At 47.8% G+C, this 22,833-nt stretch overlaps 1 protein-coding gene across 3 annotated transcripts in view; it reads left to right on the top strand.

Moving 5' to 3' along the window:
- The window catches only part of Rab43 (RAB43, member RAS oncogene family), a 29,873-nt gene extending 7,299 nt beyond the window's left edge, over positions 1–22,574 (top strand). The window contains exons 2-3 of one of the 3 annotated variants that reach the window (XM_004874855.2): positions 18,890–19,073; positions 21,923–22,574. In XM_004874855.2, coding sequence (XP_004874912.1) covers positions 18,890–19,073; positions 21,923–22,173 — 435 coding nt within the window. In that variant the 3' untranslated portion in view covers positions 22,174–22,574. The remainder of the gene's footprint in view (positions 1–18,889; positions 19,074–21,922) is intronic. The other 2 variants (XM_013069301.3, XM_013069302.3) reach the window with 2 other exon arrangements.
- The last annotated feature ends 259 nt before the right edge of the window (positions 22,575–22,833 follow it).

Below are 22,833 nucleotides of genomic sequence, written 5' to 3'. Positions count from 1 at the left end.
GGAATAAAGTGTGTCTTGACTGGAGAGACCTATCAGTTTGGCCTCTAGCTAACTGTGTGTTAGATTTCTGGCACTGTGACAAAATGCCTGAGAAAGAAAATCAACTCAGTAGGAAAGTTTTGTCTGAGTTTCAGTCCATGGTCACGTTGCTGGTGGTGGCACAGCACATAATGGCAGTGGGAGCCTGTGGTGTAGGAAGCCTGTTCACCACATGATAGCCAGGAAGTATAAAGAGGAAGGGATTAGGGTCCCAGTTCCCCATCAGAGGCAAACCCTAGTGACCTGACTTCCTTCCATGAGGCCCCTGCCCCATCCATTAGCACTGGGCTGGGCAATGACCAGGCCTTTCAAAAAAGGGCCTTTGGGGAGCTTTTTCCTGGCTCCAGAAAGCCTTCATTCTCTGAAAAAATTCCATCATGTCAAGCCAGGTAATCCCCGTACCTGCCATTTTTGAGATTTTTTTTTTTTTCTTTTTGGAACTGGGGGTTGAATTTAGGACCTTACATTGCTTGCCAGGCAGGTGCAGCACCACTGAGCGAAAAACCCAGTCCCTGTACCTGCCATTTTTAATGTGTGAAAATTAGGTGTGTATGTGTGTGTATGTGCTGGGCATTGAAGCTAGAGCCTTGTATGTGCTAAGCACACCAACACTGAGCTACTTCCCAGCCCCCAAATTATTTTTACAACTAAAACTCAGGTTTCCAATGAAAACCTGAGTTCTTTCCCCTTGAGTTTAACTGAGTACACTAATAGGGGGTGATTTCATCACATACCCAGAAAAAGCAACAGTTTGTTAGCTATGAATTCTTAACTTCTGTCGTGTTTGTATTATGATAAAATGCACAGAAAAAAGTCAGTTTTAGGAAATGTGTGAAAATTCTATGAAATACATAGAAAAGTTACACAAAAAAATTTTATTATTAAAATGCTAAGGTGCATCCCTCAACATAAACTCTTACTCTTCTTTGGGGTTGTTTTCCCCAGAATGATATTCCTAAGCAGTGTTGGCTATGTGTGTGGGAGTGGGAGCCACTTCTAAGCAGGTAGAGTCCCTGGGTTCCACAATGGCTGCCTGGTTCTGCAGGCTCTGCCCGGGCAGGGGGCTCCAAGGAGATGTGTGTGGAACTGGAGCACATCCAGATTCCAACGCAGAGCACGCGGAAAGTGAAATGAGTGTGTGGTGGGAACGGGACCGGGGTGGGGTCCCCTGGCTCTGGAGGAGAGAGGTGCAGGGGTGGGGGGTGGGGGGTGGGTGGGTGCTGTGTGTCTGGATTGGCTTTGGGCCAGTTTACAGTGATTGTGCACACACATGCACATCTACACGTTATTCCTACCTAAAGTAGCACTCTGTCAGCAAGTTCCTTTTCTCTCCCTTCCTTCCTTCCTTCCTTCCTTTTCTCTCTCTTTTTTCCCTTCTTCCCTTCCTTCCTTCCTTCCTTTTCTCTCTCTCTTTCTCATTCTTTTTTCCCTGCCTCCCTTCCTTCTTCCCTCCCTCCCTTCCCTCCTTCCCTCCTTCCCTTCTTCCTTTTTCACAGTACTGGAGATTGAACCTAGGGGCTTTGTACTGAGCTACATCCCCTTTCCCTTTTACATTTTTTGAATTTTGGGACAGGGTCTCACCAAATTCCTAAATTACCCAAACCAGGCTTGGATTTACTATCCTTCTGCCGCTGCCTTCCATAGTGCTGGGATTACAGGGGGGTACCAAAATGCCTGGCTTGAAAAAATTATTTTTGATGTTTTAAAATCTTATTGTAATCTGTCTAGATGTGGAGCTCTGAACTGGATAGGTATTTCTTTTTTTTTTTTTTTTGGTACCGGAGATCAAACTCGGGATCTTGTGCTTTCGAGGCAGGCGGTGTGAACTTGATAGGTATGATCATTGTGAGAATTTCTCTATTTCTACAGCTCAAGGGCATTTTGAAATAGCTGCTTTGATTACCTCTTTTTTTTTTTTTTGCGACAGGGTCTTTCTATGTAGTTCAGGCTGTCCTTGAACTCACTATGTAGCCCAGGCTGGCCTCAAACTTGTGGCGATCTTCCTGCCTCAGCCTCCCAAGTGCTGGGATTACAGGAAAGTACCATCATGCCTGGCATGATTACCTCTTTCTTGTCATTCTCTCAGTTCTCTCTTCTGAGAGAGAGTTGTATAAGACAGGAGCTGAAATTTAGACACTTATTCCCTTACCTTTTCCTTAATCTTTTTTTTTCTTCTTCATATTGAAGATGGAACCCAGGGTCTCACAGATGCTAACCAAGTGCTCTCCCACTTAGCCACATCCCCAGCACCTCAGTTTTGTAAAATTTGAAATTAAATTGGAGGGATCATACTTGACTCCTAAATACCTGAATATGAAAGTTTTTTGTTTTTGTTTTTGTTTTTTGGTACTGGGGATCGAACTCAGGACCTTGCGCTTGTGAGGCAGGGCCAGTGCCACTGAGCTAAATCCCTGGTCCTGAAAGTTTTAAGAATAAGGATTATATGAATAAGTATAGCTGGGGGTGATGGTGCATGCCTGTAATCTCAGCACTTAGGAGGGTGAGGCAGGAGAATTACTGCAAGTTTGAGGCCAGCCTATGCTACATAGTGAGTTCAAGGCCAGCCTGATAGCAAGATCTTGTCTGAAAAACAACAAAAAATGAATAGGTATGAGTTTTGGCTCAGTGGTAAAGCACTTGTCTAGCAAGTGAAGGCCCTAGGTTCAATCCCCAGTACCAAAAAACCCCAAAAAACCAACATCATGATTATGCCGAAGCGTATTGTATTTTTTTTCATAGAATCTATTGTCCAGTTCGTTTTTAGGTTTTCTCAACTATATTAGTCAGCTTTTCATCACTGGGACACAATACTCAGCACCCACCACTTAAAGAAGGAGAGGTTTATTCTGGCTCATGGTTTCAGAGGTTCAGTCCACGATTGACTTGCTCTGAGGCAGAAATGGCATGGCAGAAGGATCTGGTGGAGGAAAGCTGTTCACTTCATGGCAGCTAGGAAACAGCGTAGGGGAACTATGCCACTGAGAAGAGGCCAAGGACCAGATATGGGACCCAAGATTATGTCTACTTGACACATCCAGACTACTCTGCTTTACTAATCCCTTAGGTGGTTCTAAAGCCAATCAAGTTGAGAATTCATCTAAATTGTCAGATTCCAACCCTTGCTAACTTGACACCCAGAGATATGTCCTTAAATCATAATTTCTGTATGTAGGCAATAATGTCATAATTCTGCCTAACATCCTGTAGTTATCATGTTTGCAAATAAAAATGCAGTAATGTGCTCCCCAAAGTCTCAACAGTTCCAGCATTGCTTAAAAGTCCCAGTCCTGAGCCCGATGTGGTGGCGCACGCCTGTGACCCCAGCACTTGGGAGGCTGAGGCAGGAGAATTGCCTCAAGTTTCGGGCCAGCTTGGGCTACATAGTGGGTTCAGGGCCAGCCTGAACTACAAAGGGAGACCCTGCCTCAAAAAACAAACAAAAAAACTACAACAAAAGTCCCAGTCCAAAGTCTCCTCTAAAACTCAAGGCAAACTCAGTTTCAAATCCTTATAGCAATCAAATAATCTGAACATACAATGGCATAGTGTAAACATTCCCATTGCAAAAGGGAGCAATAGAAGGATAGAAAAATATAGGACCAAAGCAAGACTGAAACTCCACAGGGCAAACATTAAGTCCCATAGGTCCATGTCCAGTGTCCAGGGCACATAGCAATGAGATGTAAGTTCCAAAGGGCTTGGGTGGCCCCATTGTATGGTTGCAGCCCACCCAGCTTCTTGTAGGCTGGTTCTGCTTAATGCAGCTTTCTTCAGCAGATAGTCCACATTCCTGACATCTCTAAGTTCCTAGGGTCTCCACTTCATCTTCAGCTTCATTCTCACAGCTCTGCATCCCTATCCCAAGAACAGCTTGCATAGCCTCCAAGGTCTTCCTCTGAAATCTAGTGGAAGCCTCCATGACCCTACAACTCTAGCATTCTACATTCCTAAAAAATCAACATTATTTGCATGAAGGCAGGGTGTACCACCAGCTCACTCAGTAGCCAGGCCCTCTTCCACCATGGCTGTAGTGGCCCCGGAATGCCTAGATAGCTGAACACAGTTAAATGAATCCTGCAGAGCCAATTCCCTAGGTAGCCTTCCTTCAGTGAGGGTCCCAGGGACTCTTCTCAAGTGAAAGGTTGACACCTTTGCACCCTGGAACCTCTGTTGGGTGGGGGTCTTGCTGATTTTTTTCTTTCTGTTTTTGTTTTATTGTTTTGAACGAAGGTCTCACTATTCCAGGCTGGCCTTGAACTTGCTGCAGTCCTCCTACCTCAGCTTCCTGAGTGCTGGGATTACAGGCATGCACCACCACATCTGGCCTGGGGTCTTGCCAATTAACTAATGTTCTCTCTCTCTCTCTTTTCTTTCTCTCTTTCTTTCTTCCTTCCTTCCTTCTTTCTTTTCTTTACTTTTCTTTTCTTTTCTTCTTCAAATAGCCATACAATTAAGAAGCCAGAACTTATTAAACCCTAAAATACAGAAGAGCCTTGCTATTTCTGAGATACCCTACATGCATCTTTTTGTCCCTGTTCAAAGTACTTGGTTTCTTTTTTCTTTTGTACTGGGGATCAAACTCATGTCCTTGCACTTGCAAGGCAAGTATGGTGCCACTGAGCTAAATCCCCAGCTGTACTTGGTTTCTTTTTAATGCCACTAATCTCTTCAACAACCACACCTCCTTTGGTCTCTGTATTACATAAGCTTCTTTCAGGCCAAAATTTAACTTTTTCCAATCATTCTACTCTATTGTTTGCTCCTACTTCTTGCTATAAGTCTGACTAAAGGCTGCCAGCAGTACCTATGCCACAGTTTGAATGTTAGGCTGCCTTGAAATTTCCTTCACCAGATGAATTAGTCTTTCACCCTTAAACTCAGCTTCCTGCAAAGTCTCAGCACATGGGCAAAATGTAGACAAGTTCTTTGCCAGAATGTAACACAGATGGCCTCTAGTCTTCATTCCCATCTGAAATCTCTTGAGCCTGACCTTTACTGTCTGCATTCCTATCAGCATTCTAGTCTTCTGAGCTCCTAGCAGAACTGCCTGTCAGGCTCTGCTTACAGAATTCTGGGGCTTCTCTAGCCCACATCTCCAAACCTTTCCAAATTCTTCCTGCAAACCAGTTCCAAAGGCTACTTAACCACGTGGCCAGATATAGTCAAAGCAACAAACCCTGCTTCTCCAGTACCAATTTTCTGTATGAGTCAGCTTTTCTTCACTGGGATACATTGTCTGATATCACAACTTAAAGAAACAGAGGGTTATTTTATTTTTGTTTTTGTTTTTTTGCACTGTGATTTTTTTAATTAGTACTTATTTGCAATCCTTTTTTCTTTTTTTTTTGGTACCTGGGACTCAGCACTGGACCTTGTGCTTGTGAGGCAGGCGGCGGAACCACTGAGCTAAATCCCCGGCCCTGCAATACATATTAAATGCATTTAACATGGGCAATTGGTACATAACCATATTACATCTTAATTCTTTTTACTTCCCCTTTCCCTTCCTTCTCCCTATCTCCCACATTGTTAGATCTCCTTGCCGTCTCCACAAAGACTACCTTTACAAGACAAGATTTTAAGTATTTAATTCTAAATTAAGTTTCAAATGTTAAAGCTTGCCAGCCCGAGACCACCAGGAGAATACATAAGGAGCACACAGGGAGACACAACATCTCAAGTGATCATGTGAGGATGGGTATGACCACAGGACAGGTCTTGGAAGGGCTGGTTCACCTCAGAGCTAGGAGAGCTCCCTGATCAGCATCTGACCTTTTGAATATAAAGAACAGAAAGTTATTTTGGCTCACAGTTTTAGAGTATTCAGTCCATTTTTGGCTGGCTCTGAGGCAGAAATGGTGTGGTGCAAGAGGCCTGGTGGAGGAAAGCTGCTCCCCCATGGTGGCCAAGAAGCAGAGCAGGGAAACAGTGCCAAAGAGGAAAGGGCCAGGGACCAGATATAGTATCCAAGATCATGCCTGAGTGACCAACCCAGACACACCCTAGAAGTGTGCTTTACTGATCCCCTATGGGCTTTAATGCCAATCAAATTGATAATCCAATTTAACTCTCACACCAGCTTTCCACTATTTTTATGTGTATGTGTATGTAAGGATGGAACCAGGGCCTGGTGCATGCTAGGTAAGTGCTCTATCACTGAGCCACATCTTCAGCTCTGCAGTATCTTTTATAGTGTTTTTCCCAGCCCAATCTCCTGGGGTCATGCTTTGCATTTGGTTGTTGTGCCCCTTTGATGCCAAGTCTCGACAAAAACCTCAATTTTTTTTTTTAAAGTGATGGTATCTTACTGTGTTTCTCTGGCTGTCCTGCCTCAGGTTCCTAGGTCACTGAGACTATAGCATATACTATTGTGCCTGGCCTTACTTTTGTTTTTTTGGTACCAGGGATTGAACTCAGGTCCTTGCACTTGCGCAGCAGGAGGCGAAACCACTGAGCTAAATCCCTGGCCCCTGGCTTCACTTTTTAAATATATTTTACTTTTTTGAGTCAGGGTCTTGTGTGTAGTTTACGCTGGCCTTCAACTCACTATAGCCAAGGCTGGCAATCCTCCTGCCTCCGCCTCCTGAGTGCTGGGATTACAGGTTTGTACCACCATATCCAGCTCCTTTTTAAAAAAACAATACTGATTTTTTTGTTTTTGTTTTTAAAGAATCACCTTCTGGTTCTCATGGTGTCTTTTCATTTATTCCTTTATCCCTTATATTTTCTAAAGTTATCTTTTTTTTAAAAAAATTTTTTTTATTTTTTGGGTACCGGGCATCGAACTTGGTACCTTGCAGTTGCGAAGCAGGCACTGGAACCACTGAGCTAAATCCCCAGTCCTATCCCTTGTATTTTCTAAGTTGGAAGCTAAATTTACAGGCTTCATGAGGCTCAGATTAGGCTGTTTTGGCAAGAATGTGCCACAGGTGATGTGTGCTTGGTCCAGCAGCATTCATGTCAGGCAGCCTGCCATTTCAGCCCTTCAGTGGGAGTGAGGTCACATTTGATTACGTCATCAGGGTAGTGTCTTCTAAATTTGTCCACTTTTGTTTGTTTAAAGACTTATTGCCAGGTGCAGTGGTGCATGCCTGTAATCCCAGCTATTCAGGAAGCTGAGGCAAGTTCTCACGTTTGAAGCCAGCTTGAGAAACTTAGGCCCTGTCTCAAAAAAAAAAAAAAAAATAACAAGGACTTGGAATGTAGCTCAGTGGTAGAGCACCCCTGGGTTCTATCTCCAGTACTGGAAAGAGAAGAGGAAAGAGAAGGAAGAGGAGGGAGGAGGAAGAAGAAAAAGATTCCACTTTGCTCTTTCAGCTGAGGATGTAGCTCAGTGGTAGAGCACATAACATGCTCTAGGCCTTGGGTTTGATTCCCCATCACCAGGGACAACAAAAGAGCCCCTGGCCTGGGAGTTGACCTTTTCTGTATGGAACGGCAGGCAACCTGAGATGGGTTTAAAAGGGAAGAATTCCTGAAACCTAGAAGGTGCTCTGTTGGGATTAATTATGGTTGTTGGCTAGAGGTTACCCAACTGGCACCCTGAGACTTCAGCTCCAACTCAAGGAGATAATTACAGTGCAACAGTTCACAGTTGGTTCATCGTGTAAGTTCCTGCCTTCTCCCAGCCAACACTGTAGGCCCAAAGAGAGAAAGATAAATCAAGGCAGTCCCTGGGCTTCCGGGTCACCTCAGGTTGGGGCAACAGATGTGGAAATGAGTACCAAGGGTGTGATGCTGTTAGTGCTGTCGCTATGGTGACTGGGATTTCTGAGCCAAGCATTGGACCACGTGGCCCAACAAGTATGCTTGCAGATTTATTGTGGTGACAGCAGCACAGAATGTTGACAATGAGGACTGTTCCTGCAAAGTAGGGCCTGCAGTTGCCATGGCTGTCATGGAAATGTGTGCTGCATGCTAGGGAGGCCCCAAAGAGGTGGCAGTCAGACCTCCCCAGGGCCATGGAGATGTGGAGGAGGGACAGAAGGGCTTTGGGGACCTGGCCATGAGAGTGCAGGGAGGAGGTGTGCTGTTTGCCCAGGTTGGGGAGCTTCCTCAGGTTGGGGACTGAGACCGAGGACAGCCCCTGGCCAGACCAGCTTGCTGCAGAGCATCCCCTGCTTTGTTCTGAGGGTGGCTGGAAGGGCAGTGGGCGGTTGGTTGAGGCTCCAGGAGGCTGCCTACCATTGTTTGTTCCTGGGAGTTGATGAGGTAACTGAGCGGAGGGGATAATGAGAACAGAGGTCCCTAGGTCTGTCAATGTCCCAGTGTGGCCCACCCTTCTGTGATCAAAGTATTGGGAACCAGGAGGTAGGATTGAGAGGCAGAGAGCTCAGTTTGGGACTTGGCACCAGAGTCCCCTGCAGGCTGGCTCTTGGGCTTGAGGAATTTTGGGAAAAGAGAAGGCTTAGATTTTAGGGGGTTATGCAGAGGCTGTGAGGGTGAAAGAAGGCAGAACTTGAATTGTGATTAAGTGCTGCTGGCTCTCCAGAACCTTTCCAGATGGGCACAGTTGTTCACAACCCACTCTTCATCTGGTGCCTGCCTGGTCCAGCGGTGCCTGCCTGAAATGGGCTGAGTTGGCTTGGTGGCTGCTGTGTGAGTGTGGCCATTTCATGTTTCCCCCGGTGCAGAGTGGAGCCTGTGCGTGTGGTTGGGGCAGTGGCAGGGGAAGAGGCCAGGATGTGAAGCATGCACAGCTTGGGTGGCTGCTGCCCTGCAAGACTGTGGGGAGGAAATTCAGGTGGCAGTGTGACTGTCCTCTTCACACAGGTCAGGAGCCCCAGACCCTGGGCTCCTCTTTCACTCTGCACAGCCACAGAACCGACTCGGGGAGCTGCATTGTAACAAGGGACAAAGAAAGTCCCCTCTGATGCTGGATCCTAAGAACCCCATTTAGGGAATAGGAGGGATTTGTTTTGAGGATGCTGTCCCAAGCCCTTGGGTCCCTCTGGCACAGGCTGAGTTCAAGCCCACTGTACTTTTCTCAGCCTGTGACACTGAGCCACTGTACCCCACTTCGCCCCACTGTTTGCTGTCCACCTGTCTGACCACCCACATGGGGCCTGTCTGCGGCTTCATGGAACACACCGTGTGTTGGCAGCCGCTTATTGTTGTCCTGTTGCCTGGCAGGGCTGGTGTGTGGTCTTGAAGCTTCCCTGGAGAACCCACTGCAGGAGAGTGAGCCAGTGACAGGAGAGATGTGGAGGATAGGCCACAGCTCCACCTCTGGGTTTGACCCATGCATCCCAAGACAGATTAAAAAATAGCTCAGGAATTTGTATTTGGGTCGGTCTGATCACTTTAGTGTCTGTCCAGACAGCTAACTTTGCCAAGGTCCTTTTCTAAGATGGAGGAGTGAGGAACTTTCCGCTGCCTATCTTATTACTCAGGAAAAAAGACATCAATAAATGTCACTTGTGTTCCTAACAGGAGGGACAGAGGTGGCACAGATGTTGGCACTGAACTTCCATAGTGCTTTTAACCTCATAAACGGGATGGTTTCCCATCAGGGCACCTGGGAGCTCGAGCAGTGGGACCAGCAGCTATGAGTTCCAAGAAAGCAGCTTCCAGGAACTGTCTTCCATAGATTCCTGATTTGCTGAGGCCTGTTCCATGCCAGGCACTGTGCTGGTGCCTGGTGGTGCAGGGAGGTATAAAGGTGTGGTCCTTGCCAGGTGTGGTGGTGCATACCTGTGATTCTAGTACTCAGGAGGCTGAGGCAGGAGGATCACCATGAGTTTGGGGCCAGCCTGAACTACATAATGAGACCCTGTCTCAAAAAAAGATGAGTGGCTGGGGCTCTACCTCAGTGCTAAGGGCCTAGGTTCAATTCTCAGTACTGAAAAAAAAAAATAAAAGATGCAGTCCCTTACTGATAAGCTGGAGTCACCACTGACAGCCCTGGGCTTATTCCCACTCAGACCCATTTTGTTTGCCCTACAGAAGAGTGATTAGTTGTCTTTGTTTTGTTTTTTGCTCCAGGCACAGTGTGCTTTCTCTCTTTTCACTTTGTAAAGAAAAGAGGTTTATTTTGGCTCTTTCGGTTTTGGAGGTGCAGGGTTATGGGCTGTGTCTGGTGATGGCTTTCTTGATGGCGGAGCCTGAAAGGGGTGCAGGGCACCACGTGGGAAAACAAGGAGCATGCATGCATGTGTTCCTCGTGTGTGTGCCATGTGTGTGCGCTCACACGCACATGCACACATGCGTGTGTGACATCTTTGCATCCCCTAGTCTCGCCATCTTGCTGGCTTCTGTGTTCCTGCCTAGGCCTCAAAGCCATCCTAATATGGGACACATGACAGGACACTGATGTGTGCTGCTGTAGACGAGGGCTCAGGGACACTGGGCTACAGCTGTGGAGTCAGGGACAGCTATTGTGGGGTCCTGAGGGATGATGGAAGAATGATGGACCTGTTCTAGAAAAGGAGTGATGGCGGGGATGTGGAGACTCAGTGATAGCGTAGCTGGGACCTTGAAAAGAAAAGCCCTGTGGAGCTTTGCCAGCACAGAGATCAAAGACTTGATGTGTCCACTCAACCTGTTTAATTAAACTCACCTGCTTCAGTCTTGCTGGTGGGGAGGGAGGTTGGCACCCTTTCTTGAGCATGCATGCTGGGGGAGCCCTCCCTGTTCTCACTGGGTCTCAGCAATGCTGGTCCAGGAGATGTCGTGGACTGACTTCAGGTATCAGCAGCCAGAGACTTTCCCTGCAGGTTGTGCAAGATCAGAAGCCTGGCTGGGGAGAGCTAAAGGAGCTGGGGTATGCTCAGGGCACAGTACCAAACCCACCAGCTGTCCAGATTCTATGGATGGGGGTTACTACCCAAGGCCTGAGTGCAGAGAGTGACAGGATCTTCATGGGGTCTGGGAGCTGTGATTTGGCTGCCATGGGAGGAAGCCCGGCATTGGGTGGAGGCTGCTGGGAGTGACCTATGGATACTGGGGCGGTGCTGCAGCTTGAGAAGGGGTGCAACAGGGGAAGATGTAGTGAGGACTTAGTGCCTGGGGTTCCCCTTGTGGCTGGAATCAGTGTTATGTTGCTTGGATGCCTTGGCCGTGCACCATCCCCCTCAGAACCTGGCTATTTCCTCTCTGCAGGCCTCAGGGAGAGTGACAGTGACTCTGCAGGGACTCCTGCCCAGTCCACATCTCAGAGCCTCTGAGCCCAGGCCTGTCCTCTGCCATTGCAGGCTCACAGTGCCTCCTGGCTGGGGTGTCTAGCCATCTCGCCTAACACTTGGCACCTGCCTCCCTTGGGTGCTTCCTTGGGGAGTGGGGTCTCTCCTGGCATGATTTTCCCATCCTCTTAGAATGCAGCAGGGCTTGGGACCAGTAGTGAGGAGCCTGTCACTAAACCTCATGCAGCCCCATGAGACCATTCTCCACCCAGCACCTGGAGTGGTACTTTTAGTGCATCCATGTTTTTGGAGATGGGGATGGAGCCCAGGGCCTTGGGCATGTTAAGCATGTGCTCTACCCCTGAGCTGTACCCCAGGAGTGTTGTCACTGCCTGGGCGTCCCCTGGAAAATGGCCTGAGCAAGGACTTGGGTGCAGGGGACCTGCTCTGGGAATGCTAGGGGGTGCTGGTCAGGGCCACATCCTACAGCTGGTTACTGCTGTGAGCGGATTCTGACCCTGGCTGGACTCTGGAGGGTGGGGGATGTGTCTCACGGTTGCCCCTCTGAGGGGTAAAGAGAAAGCTTTTGCCCTCTACTTCGTTGGTCATAGGGATCCCAGGTGGCCGGCCCTGCCTGTCTGGGTTGTGAAGGCATGAGTGCAGGTGGCTTCTAGCAGACTGCCCCGGCCAGACTTGAGTGCTCTAGGGCTAAATGAGACCTGAGTGGCAAGGGTCGCCTGAGCAAAGCTGGGTGCTGCAGCATGGCTGGAGAGCAGGGGCCTTGATAGAGTTGGCTACTTCAGACGTCCACAGCTTTTCATTGTCCTGACAGTAGAATCCACGTGAGATCCCATGTGCGCTGGCCCCAGCCTGCTCCCTGACACATCTTCTTCACGATCATCTGCTCACTGCCCTCTCTCTGTCTCATGTGTGTTCAGCTTTTTCCTAACTCTGGGCCTTGCATTCTTCTTGCTGCCCGGACACTGCCCTTTGATTGCTTCCTCATCATCTAGGCCTCTGTGCAAATGTCACCTTCCAGGCCATCCCAGGTCATGTAGGCAGCCTTTGCTGCCCTTGGAGTGCTGGGCACTCTCTACCTGCTCAAATTATCTGTCTGTGTATTTGTCCACCCGCCTCTCTTACAACAGGTGCTGTTTGTGCTTCATTCCCTGCGACATTCCCAGTTTCTAGAACAGAGGCTGAGATGTGGCAGGAGCTCAAGTACAGGTTGAATGAACAACCAAGGAGCCAGGTGTGGTAGTGTACTCTGGGAGGCTGAGGCAGGAGGATCACATGTTTCAGCCCAGCCTGGGCAACTTAGCAACTTAGCAAGATCTTGTATCAAAATGAAAAATAAAAAGGAATGGATGGTAGCTCACTGTGAAGGCCTCAATTCTACAAAAAACAAAAACAAAAACAAAAAACAACTTGTGCACACAGCCCAATAGTTTTCTTTTGTTTCTTCATATACTCTACTTGGGATATATTAAAAACACTACTAGCTACACAATTATTATGGCTCAAGAAATATTGTTACATGGTCACATTTATCCATGCCACCACTGCTCACTTTGGTTTCATTGTTTGGCCCTGCAGCACCTTTATAACAGATGAAAATGGACACAAGTTGTAGTGCAGAGGCACAAAGCAGGTAAGCAAAAGAACAGGGTCACCATCTCAGGAGCGCTGGGTTCCAGAGGACCAGAGCTGGGTTCAGAGGTCTTTTCCTTCCCTTCTTCTAATTTAGGGGCAGGATAGGAGTGTCACGGTCCTGAGAAGGGTCCCTATCCCAAAATACTTCTTCCCAATGCCCACAGTGTCCCAGGAGCTTGGCCTAGAGCCCTTGGTCTGTAGCTATTTTGTTGGTTTTCCATTTCATTGTACTTTATTTTTAGTGTTCTTTTTTTATCATATATTTTTTTTTTTTTTTTTTTTTTTGCTTAAATTCTTTTTTTGGTACATTTTAGGTATACAGTAAGTTTACATTTATCATTGGGTGCTTGTACCTGTACATGATATATCTTGGATCTTATTTTTTCCCCATTACCTGTGCACCCTTCACCTCCTCCACCCTTCCCTATTTACATTATTATATAGACTTCATTTCCATTTTTTCCTTTTCTCATAATTTTTCCTTTCCCTTCTTCCCTTTCCCCTTCCCCTCCCACTTCCCTTACCCCTTTGGGCCTTTTCGTCCTATTTCAAATTATCAATTATTCATTTTAATCCTTATTTACACTTTCAGTTTCTCATACCAGAGAAACTATTCAGTATTTACACATGTGTCCTATTTATTTCACTTAAGAATATGGCCTCAATATACATCCATTTAGCTATAAATGTCTCTAGTTTCTCATTCTTTATGGCTGAGTAGTACTCCATTTTATAAACCAGTTTATCCAGTTTCCAGTTGATGGGCACTTGGGCTGTTTCCAAGCTTTAGCTATTACAAACTGTGCCACTATAAACATGGGTGCACATATATCCCTGTGGTATGAGTCTTTTGGGAAGATACCCAGCAGGGGAATAGCTGGGTCAAATGGGACCTCTAGCCCTAGTTCTTTGGGTTATCTCCATACTGATTTCCACAGTGGTTGCACCAGTCTGCCCTCCCACCAACAACGGAGAAGGGTTCCTTTCTCTCCACACCCCCGCCAGCATTTGTTATTGGTTGATTTCTTGATAGCAGCCATTCTTTCTGGGGTGAGGTGGAATCTCAGTGTTGTTTTCATCTGCATCTCTTGAATGACCAGTGATGTTGAACATTTTTTTATCTTTTTATTTGCTGGTTTTACTTCTTTGTCTGAGAAATGTCTGTTCATTTCAGATGCCCATTTTTGCATTGGGTCTTTGAATTTGGGGGGTCTGATTTTTTTGAATTCTTTATATATTCTAGATAGTAGTCCTTTATCTGAGGTTCAGATGCTAAAATTTTTTTCCCAGATTGTAGGGTTGTCTCTTAGCTCTGTTGGTTTCTCTTGGAGTGCAGATGCTTTTTAATAAGATAAAATCCCAGTGGTTGATTCTTTGTGCTAGTTCCCATGCTACTGCAGTTTTGTTCATAAAATCATTTCCTATGCCAATGTCTTTAAGAGTTCTACCTAACTTATCTTCCAGCAAGTTTAGTGTTTCTGTTTTAATATTTATATCTTTAATCTACTTCGATCTTAGTTTAGTGCATGGTGATAGGTATGGGTCTAGTTTTAATATTTGGCAGGTTGAAATCCAGTTTTTCCAACATCATTTATTAACTAGGCTATCTTTCCTCCAACGAGGGTGGTTGGCTCCTTTGTCAAAGACGAGGTGGTATCATCATATATCTTTTTAATTGACACACTGTGGTTATACATATTTATGGGGTACGGATTTCAATACATATGTTCAGTGTGTAAGGATCAGATCGTGGTAATTATCTGTCCCCTCAGACATTTTTGTTTTTTTGTGTTGGGAAATACAAAATACTCTCTGCAAGCAGTTTTGAACTTTTTTCAACGAATGGTTATTAACCGAGGTTACCCTCTCATGCTGTAGTGCATTCTACCCTATTCCTCCTGTCCACCTGCACCTCTGTCCCCCGTTCCCCTCTCAGACTCTGGTTTAACTAACCAATTAATGCCTTTCAGTTCTGTTCATCCATAGTACTGATTTTTAATATTTTTGGTTATTTATTTTTGAGACAGAGTTTCACTGTGTTGCCCAAGCTGGCTTCCAACTCTTGGGCTTAAGCAATCCTTCTGCCTCAGCTGTCTGTGGAGCTGGGACTACATAGTATGCTACTATGCCCTGTGTGTTGCTTTTATTTTAATCAGACTTTGACCTGTGTGTGGTTTAAAGAGTTATTTGGTTCTAGAAAGGTTGTTACAAGGTCTGAGGATACCCTAGCCCCACCTCCAGGGTAACCAATTCCAGCCGTTGATTGATAGGCTTTTTCCGCTTCTCTTGCTTATATTCCTTTTTTTGGTGGAACTGGGGATCAAACTCAGAACCTTGCACTTTTCCAGCCAGGCATGGTGCCACTGAACTAAATCCCCAGCCCCTGCTTGTACTGCTTTTTATTCCCCCTCCAGTTGTAGGCATAATCCATGAACTTCTTGCTTTGGAAGATGAAGGTGTAAAGAACTCTCCACAAGGCCCGCCCCATATCCTATGTCTGCATCCTTCCAGTAGAGTGCGATGGTGATGTGGACTCAGTCAGAATTCAGTCTCTTGCGGCCTTATTCTCAGACTATCTCCTGACTTTGGTCACTTCTCTTGGGGCTGGATGCTGGCAATTGGTCTGCTCCTCCCCTCCTCGTTCTCTTTGTATCTACCTCATCCTCAGTGCAGCAGTCAGAGGTACCCTGTTCAGAGACCTGATGGGTCCAAGACTCCCTGTGCTTCCACCTCACCCACTCCCCTGGTTCTGCTCTCTCATCCTGTGCTCCTGCTCCTTTTCTCCATTGCAAATGCTGTCTTTGCCTTCTTTCCATACCCGCCCCTGGGCTGCCTCGGGCTGAGGTGGCCCACTCCCCGTTGCTATGACAGAGTCCCTTAGGCAGATACTTTATCAGGAAAAGAGGCTGATGCAGCTCATAGTTTTGCCTGTCTAGGCAGGACACCAACATCTGCCCTGTCCTTATGCGAGTTCCCTTGGGTCCCTTGGCTACATTGTGACCTAGCAAGTGGTATCATGGCTGGAATGCTGGTGAGCTGGACAGAGGGCTGTAGTGACACAGGCGGAGCTGGGAAAGGAGCTGTGCTCCAGCACGTCAAGTCTTTGTCTCTGGAACTTTCTGGGGCCTTTACCAGGGCAGCGCCCCCATCACCCAGTCCCCTCCCCTTTGGGCCCACCCCTTAGGGCCAAGCTTCTGCCCCATGAGCCCATGGAATGCTCAGGCTGCGACCATAGCGCACAGGGCCTTGGTGCTTGCTCTCTGTCCGCAGAGTGTGTGTGCCAGGCCTCTGGGCTTCAGCACATGCACTGTGGTCACCTGGCCAGGCCACTGCCACCTCCTTGCTGGGGCCGTACTCCCCCATACCCCGCAGCTCTGCCCTGCTTCTTTAATTTTAATTTTTATTAGCACACGTTCGCAGTACATGATCACATTCCTCATGGAGAATTGGTGCCTGTACAGAATACATCTTGGTCCTTTTTAGTTTGCATTCCCTTGCCCCTCCCTCCATCTCTTGGTCCCCTTCCCTTGTGAAACTTCTATCTCCATATTTCCTATGATCTCTCTTTTATTTTGCTCTTTATTTATTCATGTTCTCATAAAAAATATGCAATATTTAAGCTTGTGTGTATGATTTACTTCACTTAACATTATGGTCTCAAGGTGCATCCATTTTCCTACAAATGACTCAAGTGGCTCCTTCTTAATGGCAGAGTAATACTCCATTGTGTGAATACCACATTCTCTTTATCCATTCATCTGTTTTTGGGGCCGGGGGTTGGTACTGGGGATTGAACTCGGGTCCTTGGGCTTGTGAGGCAGGCGGTGGAACCACTGAGCTAAATCCCCGGCCCTATCCATTCATCTGTTGATGGATATCTAGGCCTCTTCCAAGATTTAGTTATTGTGAATTGTGCTGCTGTAAACATGGGTATGCAAGTAATCACTGTAGTATGATGACTTTCTAACTCTTTCAATCAATTCTGATGCTCCAGCTTGTTTTTTCCTTCTTACTACTATCTAGCATACTTCTTCTGTTTTTTTCTGGTACTGGGGATCGAACTCAGGACCTCGTGCTTGCCAGGCAGGTGCTGTGCAGCTAGGCTAAATCCCTGGCCCCTGCATATTTATTCTTTATATTTATCAATATTTCTGATATATTAAAATTATTAATAGAATAAATTATCAATAATATTGAACAGATCATATATTAATATTTTAAAATATTTAAATATAACAGGTTAAAGCATTATGAATATAATAAAAGTTAGGTATGGTGACGTACACCTGTAATCCCATGTACTTGGGAGGCTGAAGCAGGAGGATCACAAGTTTGAATACAGCCTGAGTAACTTGGTGAGACACTTGTCTCAAAATAAAAAGCAGTAAAGGGCTGGTAATGTAGTTCAGTGCAGACCCCATGGGTTTAATCCCTAGACAGAGTCTTGCTATGTAGTTTAGGCTGTCCTGAACTCACTATGTAGCCTGGTCTGGCTTTGAACTGATGATAATCCTCCTGCCTCAGCCTCCTGAATGCTGGGATTACAGGTGTGCATCACCACGCCCAGCTTTTCCTCTACTTTGGAAGGATTTCTTCTTTATCTTCTAGCCCTTATGTTGTATTTTTAATTTTCATATTTTTATTTTCTTTCAGAATGCCAATCCCTTTTCTAAAAAGATTGTGTTCTAGGCCTGGGGCATAGTGTAGTGGCAGAGCACATGCCCAGTGTGTGCCAGGTTCAATCTTCAGCTCCTTGAATAAAAAAGTCTTGTATTCTTCCGAAATGGTTTTATGGCTCTCTACCTGTTTCGCATTGTTCTGAGGTGGTGGTGTCTGTGGAGTTTGTTCCTCTTGTCAGGCTGCTCTTGTCCTCTCTCTGCTCTGTGTTTCCCTCTTTACAGAGAGGAGCCTTTGCCTCCCATGCTCCCTGCGTGTGCAGGGACACCAGGAGCTCCAGAACCAGGGCTTGCTTTTCCTGGAGCCTCTCAGCTGAAGCATCAACAGGAAATCTGCAGAGGAGCTGAGCTCCCTGTTGTGGCCTGCACTTTAACCCTCCACCTGTGCCTAGGGCCTGGGGAAATGGCAGTCACTGCCATAGCCCCACTTTCAGGGACTGCCTAGGCAGTGATGATGAAACTTTTCGAGGCAGTGTGTACTGCAACCCAAAATCCACTTATTCATCGCAGAGTGTCAACACTGCAATTAAACGTGAATATCTGATACTCAGCTCTTGGGCTGATTGGCTTGCACACTAACAGAACGGGCTCTGCATGCCCCCTGTGGCACACATGCCATAGATTTGCCACTATTGGCCTAGGGCCTCTGAGCTTGTCTCCTCTAGACCTGGAGAACTGGATAAGGAGGTACCAGAGGGCTGGTGGAGCACTTGCCTGGCACGTAAGGTACAGTCCCTCGCGTGCTGGCACCAGTGGAGGAGGGTGAAGAGGAGGGTGGCCTGCAGCTCTGTGTGGACCATAGACTGATGCATTTGCAAAGAGTCTGGCCTCCTGCCCAGGCCCACCCTCCACAGGGTTGCTTTAAAGGAAGCCGGGCAGCTTCTCCCCACAGCCATGTCAGCGAGGGCACCAGTGGGCATTGGTTAAATGAAGACACTAAGCCCCTTGCTTTGGCTAGTTTGGGTCACCTGATGGATGGAAGTGGCCTTGTACTTAAAGGCTCCCGAGGAGGACTCTGTCATCACCCCAAGATGCCTGCTGGCCTAGCGCAGGCTCTGGGCTGTGTAGTCACTGGGAAACCCCCCTGCTGTTGGGGCCCAATGCCCCTTGAGGGCAGGGACCCAGATGTTCTTGATTGCAGCACCCCTGGAGACAGCTGTTACTACAGTTGTGTGGGCACACTGGGGACTGGGCCAGGTCACAATGTATCCTTTGCTTGTCCCCTTTTCCTGGGGAACCCTAAAGCTCTGAGACAGGGCTCCCCACCTTCCCTTCACTTCCTTCTTTTTTCCCCAAGGTCTGGCCCAGAAGCCAGGTCCTTGTGTGCCACCTACTAGGCCAATGGAGCTGGTGCTCTGTGTGGTGTGTCCACTGGGTTCAGCGGAGGCCCTGTTTCTTTAGCTGCAGATCTGGGACACTGCTGGCCAGGAGCGGTTCCGCACCATCACCCAGAGCTACTACCGCAGTGCCAATGGGGCCATCCTTGCTTACGACATCACCAAGAGGAGCACCTTCCTGTCAGTGCCCCATTGGATTGAGGACGTGAGGAAGTATGCAGGCTCCAACATTGTGCAGCTGCTGATCGGTGAGCAGGGGCTGGGCAGGGTTGGGAGGGCCCTCGGGGACACAGTTACTGTTGCCCCGTCTCGGCCCCCTCTTCTTTTCTTTTCTTCTTTTTTTTTTTTTTTTGTGATAAGCTCTTGCTATGTAGTTTACACTGGTCATGAACTCACTATATAGCCCAGGGTAGCGTCCTGCCTCAGTTTCCTGAGGGCTGGGTCTTTCTCTTCCAAATGCAGGGCAAGCCTAGAGCAGAGAGGGGTGAGCTTGCCCAGCAGGAATGGAGCAGAGTTTGAATCCTGAGCCTACAGGCTCTGATCCTGCTGTCATTTACAGTGCTGGAGTCATAACAAAGAGGATACAAGGAAGGGTGCTGGCATTCACTCTGTAGCTCGAGCGTGTGTTTATCTGTCCCTGGAGCTGGTAACATGATACCACGGGCTGGTAAGATAGGGAGAAGATTTATTTGGCTCCCAGGTTTGGAGGGCCAAGGCCAAGGGGCTGTGTCTGTTGGTGGCCTCCTTGTGGGGAGTCCCCAGATGGCACAGGTCTCACGTGGCAGGAGACAGGGAATGGACACGTGTGCCGCTTGTGTCTCTGCCTGTTATAAAGCCACCAGGATCAGTCATGGGGGCTCCAACCATGTCCATGTCCATTGTTTTCCACCCTCTCCTCTCCCAGCAGAGATCAAGCTCTAGCCTGAGTTACAGAGGGGACAGAAACATCTTCTGTGTAGCACTGAGTGTCTGACATGGCCAGCACTGTGGCGTCTTCATAGTCACAGGGGATTTGCCTCTCAGCCCTGGCTTCTCCTGTGACAGGAGGCTTGGAAAGTCCCTCAAGCCCGTGAGCTCAGATGAAGTTTAGGGTTGGCTTCTCTGAGCATAGCCCTGCCTGGGCTGCACTGCCCTGGCAGGACCCAGCTTGCCTTCCTGGCCCTCCTGCTTCCTTTATCCAGGCCATTTCTCAAAAACCTGTTACAAAGCACCTCATACAGGCACAAAGAGAGAACGATGTAATGAACCTCGGTCCCTCTCAACCTCCTCCGGCCATTTGCACTTCAAATCCAACTCCTTGTTTCTCTGCCCTCATCCTTCCCTTCGTTTTGAGACCGAACTCACATTCCAAACAATTCCATGTCTGTATGCCAGTGTGAATCTATAAAAAACAGATCAGAAATACATGACAATACTATTTTCATATCTAAAGATATTGACAGTTCTTAGCTAGGTGTAGTGGTATGGACCTGTAGTCCCAGCTACTCAGGAGGCTGAGGCAGGAGGATCACTTGAGCCCAGAGATTTTTGAGGCCAGCCTGGGGCAGTCCTCCTGCCTCAGCCTCCTGAGTAACCAGGATTACAGCTGTGTGCCACCATGCCTGGCTAAGAATTTTAGGTCTTTATAGACTCTTACTCTTTGTTTTTGTCCTTCCTATAACCATGTTAAAATGATAACCAGAGAGGAACCTAAATTCTAGAAAGAGATCAAGCAGTGGAAATATCTTAGAGAAGACCAAGGTGTGCCTATAGGTAGAGTAGCAGCCTGAGCTGTTACTGTCAGAAAAGCAAAATCATCCAAAACTAGTCTTAAAAGAATAAAAGCATTCCAAAGAACAATAGAAGAGAATAAATAATAAGTGTAATAAGTTTTAGCAAAAGCAGAAACAAGGGATTGGGGATTTAGCTCAGTGGGGCTGCCACCTGCCTCACAAGTCGATCCCCGGTACCAAAAAAAAAAAACAAGTCAAGCACCCTCAGATTTATTAAGTAAATGGTAAGTGCATGATAAGTGTGCCCCCCCCCATTCGTTGTATCATTTAATCTGTGCTCTGCCCTCCTGTGCTGAAGGTGGCAGGATAGGTGTCGGGGAAACTTGAGACCCAGAGACAGATGACCCAGTGTAGGGTCAGAGCAAGTGTGGGCATGGAGCTCCCTGTGCTTCTGATCCCTCTCCTCCTCAGGAGGAAGCAGCAGGCTACGGACAGAGCTCAGCTGCAGAGCGCTTGGCTGTATAGGGGCCTTGGTTCCATCCCCAGCACTCCAAAATAAAGCAAAGAGAAGCAATAACATGCCAGGGTTTTACAAAGCTATGAAAGAGGAAGAAAAAGAGAGAGACTAAAGGATGGAATAAACAGGGTGTGGTGGCACATGTCTGTGTCCCCAGCAATCTGAGAGGCTGAGGCAGGAGTACACCCACAAGTTCAAGGCCAGTCTAGGCTGTATAGTGAGACCTTGTCTTAAAAACAGCAACAACAACAAAAAAGGGCTGGGGATTTAGCTCAGTGCAGAGACCTTGAGTTTAATCCCCAGTACTAGAAAAAAAAAAAAATGAGTAAGATAGCTACTGGGGAGGCTGAGGCAGGAGGATCATAAATATGAGGCCAGCCTGGGCAACTTAGGAAGACCCTATCTCAAAATAAGAAAAGGGCTGGGGTATAGCTCCCTGGTAGAGCTCTCACCTAGCATGCACAGGCCCTGGGTTCCATGCCCAGTGCCAGGGGGAAAAGAAAAGAATAAGAGCTGCAAACTTAGGAAACTCTATTTTGTTTTCTTTGCATGTGTGTGGTTTTATTTTGTTTTTAAGACAAGGTCTCACTATATAATTCAGGCTGGCCTCAGACTCACTATGTAGCTTGTATGTCAACCTCAAACTCTCGGCGATCCTCCTGCCTCAGCCTCCCAAGTGCTGGCTTACAGGCATGCGTCATCACACCCAGCTAGGAAAGTGTTTTACATAAGGCAGTTTGTGTGTTTCTCTGTAGCTGGCAGAGGGAGCTTGTAGCATGGGGGCTTTCAGGGTGGCCCTACTGGGCAGAGCTGGGTTCATCCAGCCCCCATGGGTCTCACCATGCTGCTCCCGGTCTCTCCGTGACAGGGAATAAGTCTGACCTGGCTGAGCTTCGGGAGGTCCAGCTGGCTGAGGCGCAGAGCCTGGCTGAGCACTATGACATCCTGTGCGCCATCGAAACATCTGCCAAGGACTCAAGCAACGTGGAGGAGGCCTTCGTTCGGGTCGCCACTGAGCTCATCATGCGGCATGGGGGCCCCATGTTCAGTGAGAAGAACACCGACCTCATCCAGCTGGACAGCAAGGACATCGGGGAGAGCTGGGGCTGTGGGTGCTGATGCGCAGGGGTGGGCTCCCTCCCTCCCTCAGACTCTGCACCGGAAGGGGATGCTGGGAAGGAGGAGCCAAACTCCCTGCAGTACCCGGGGGGCCAGGGCTGGTTTTCTACACATTCTAGGACTGGTCTGCGCCTGCCAGCTGACCCCAGCGTGGGATGGGTCCCTTGCCTGTGTCACCTTCTCCTTTGCCTAGTGACCTTGACTTTGCAGCTGGTGCCCAGATTCTGCCAGGCCACTGGGGGCTCTGTCTGCAGTCTAGTGAGCAGGAGTAGCTGGACAGTTTCTGAGTGCAGCGGCACAGAGTCCTCTGGCCTGAGTTGGCTTTCTCCCTTGTGTCAGCCACAGCCCCAGTTGCCTCCTGGGCCCAGCCTGTTGCCTTATCAAGACCTCAGTTTACTGGCTCTCTGTGTGGCTTCTTATTTTCATCAACACAAGAGTGGGGATCTTGGCCCATGGCAGCTGGAGATGGCCACAGTGGCTAACCCTTTGGCCTGGAGGGTGGGGATGTGGCAGGAGAGGGACACTGAAGGTAGAAACAGTGGTTTTGAGGCAGCAGCATGTGGTAGAGTGTATGCTTGGCGTCCAAGGCTGGGATGGAGCCTCAGCAACAAACCATACAGCCACCTGTATCCTTCCCTGTAGATGAGGGCCCACGGGACC

This window comes from Heterocephalus glaber, unplaced genomic scaffold, assembly GCF_053883595.1.
Source record: "Heterocephalus glaber isolate CG9 unplaced genomic scaffold, H.glaber_assembly_v1.0 deba00000768, whole genome shotgun sequence".
Lineage (NCBI taxonomy): Eukaryota > Metazoa > Chordata > Mammalia > Rodentia > Bathyergidae > Heterocephalus > Heterocephalus glaber.
The sequence above is the reverse complement of the archived record's forward strand: the minus strand, read 5'-3'. Positions and strand labels throughout refer to the sequence as shown.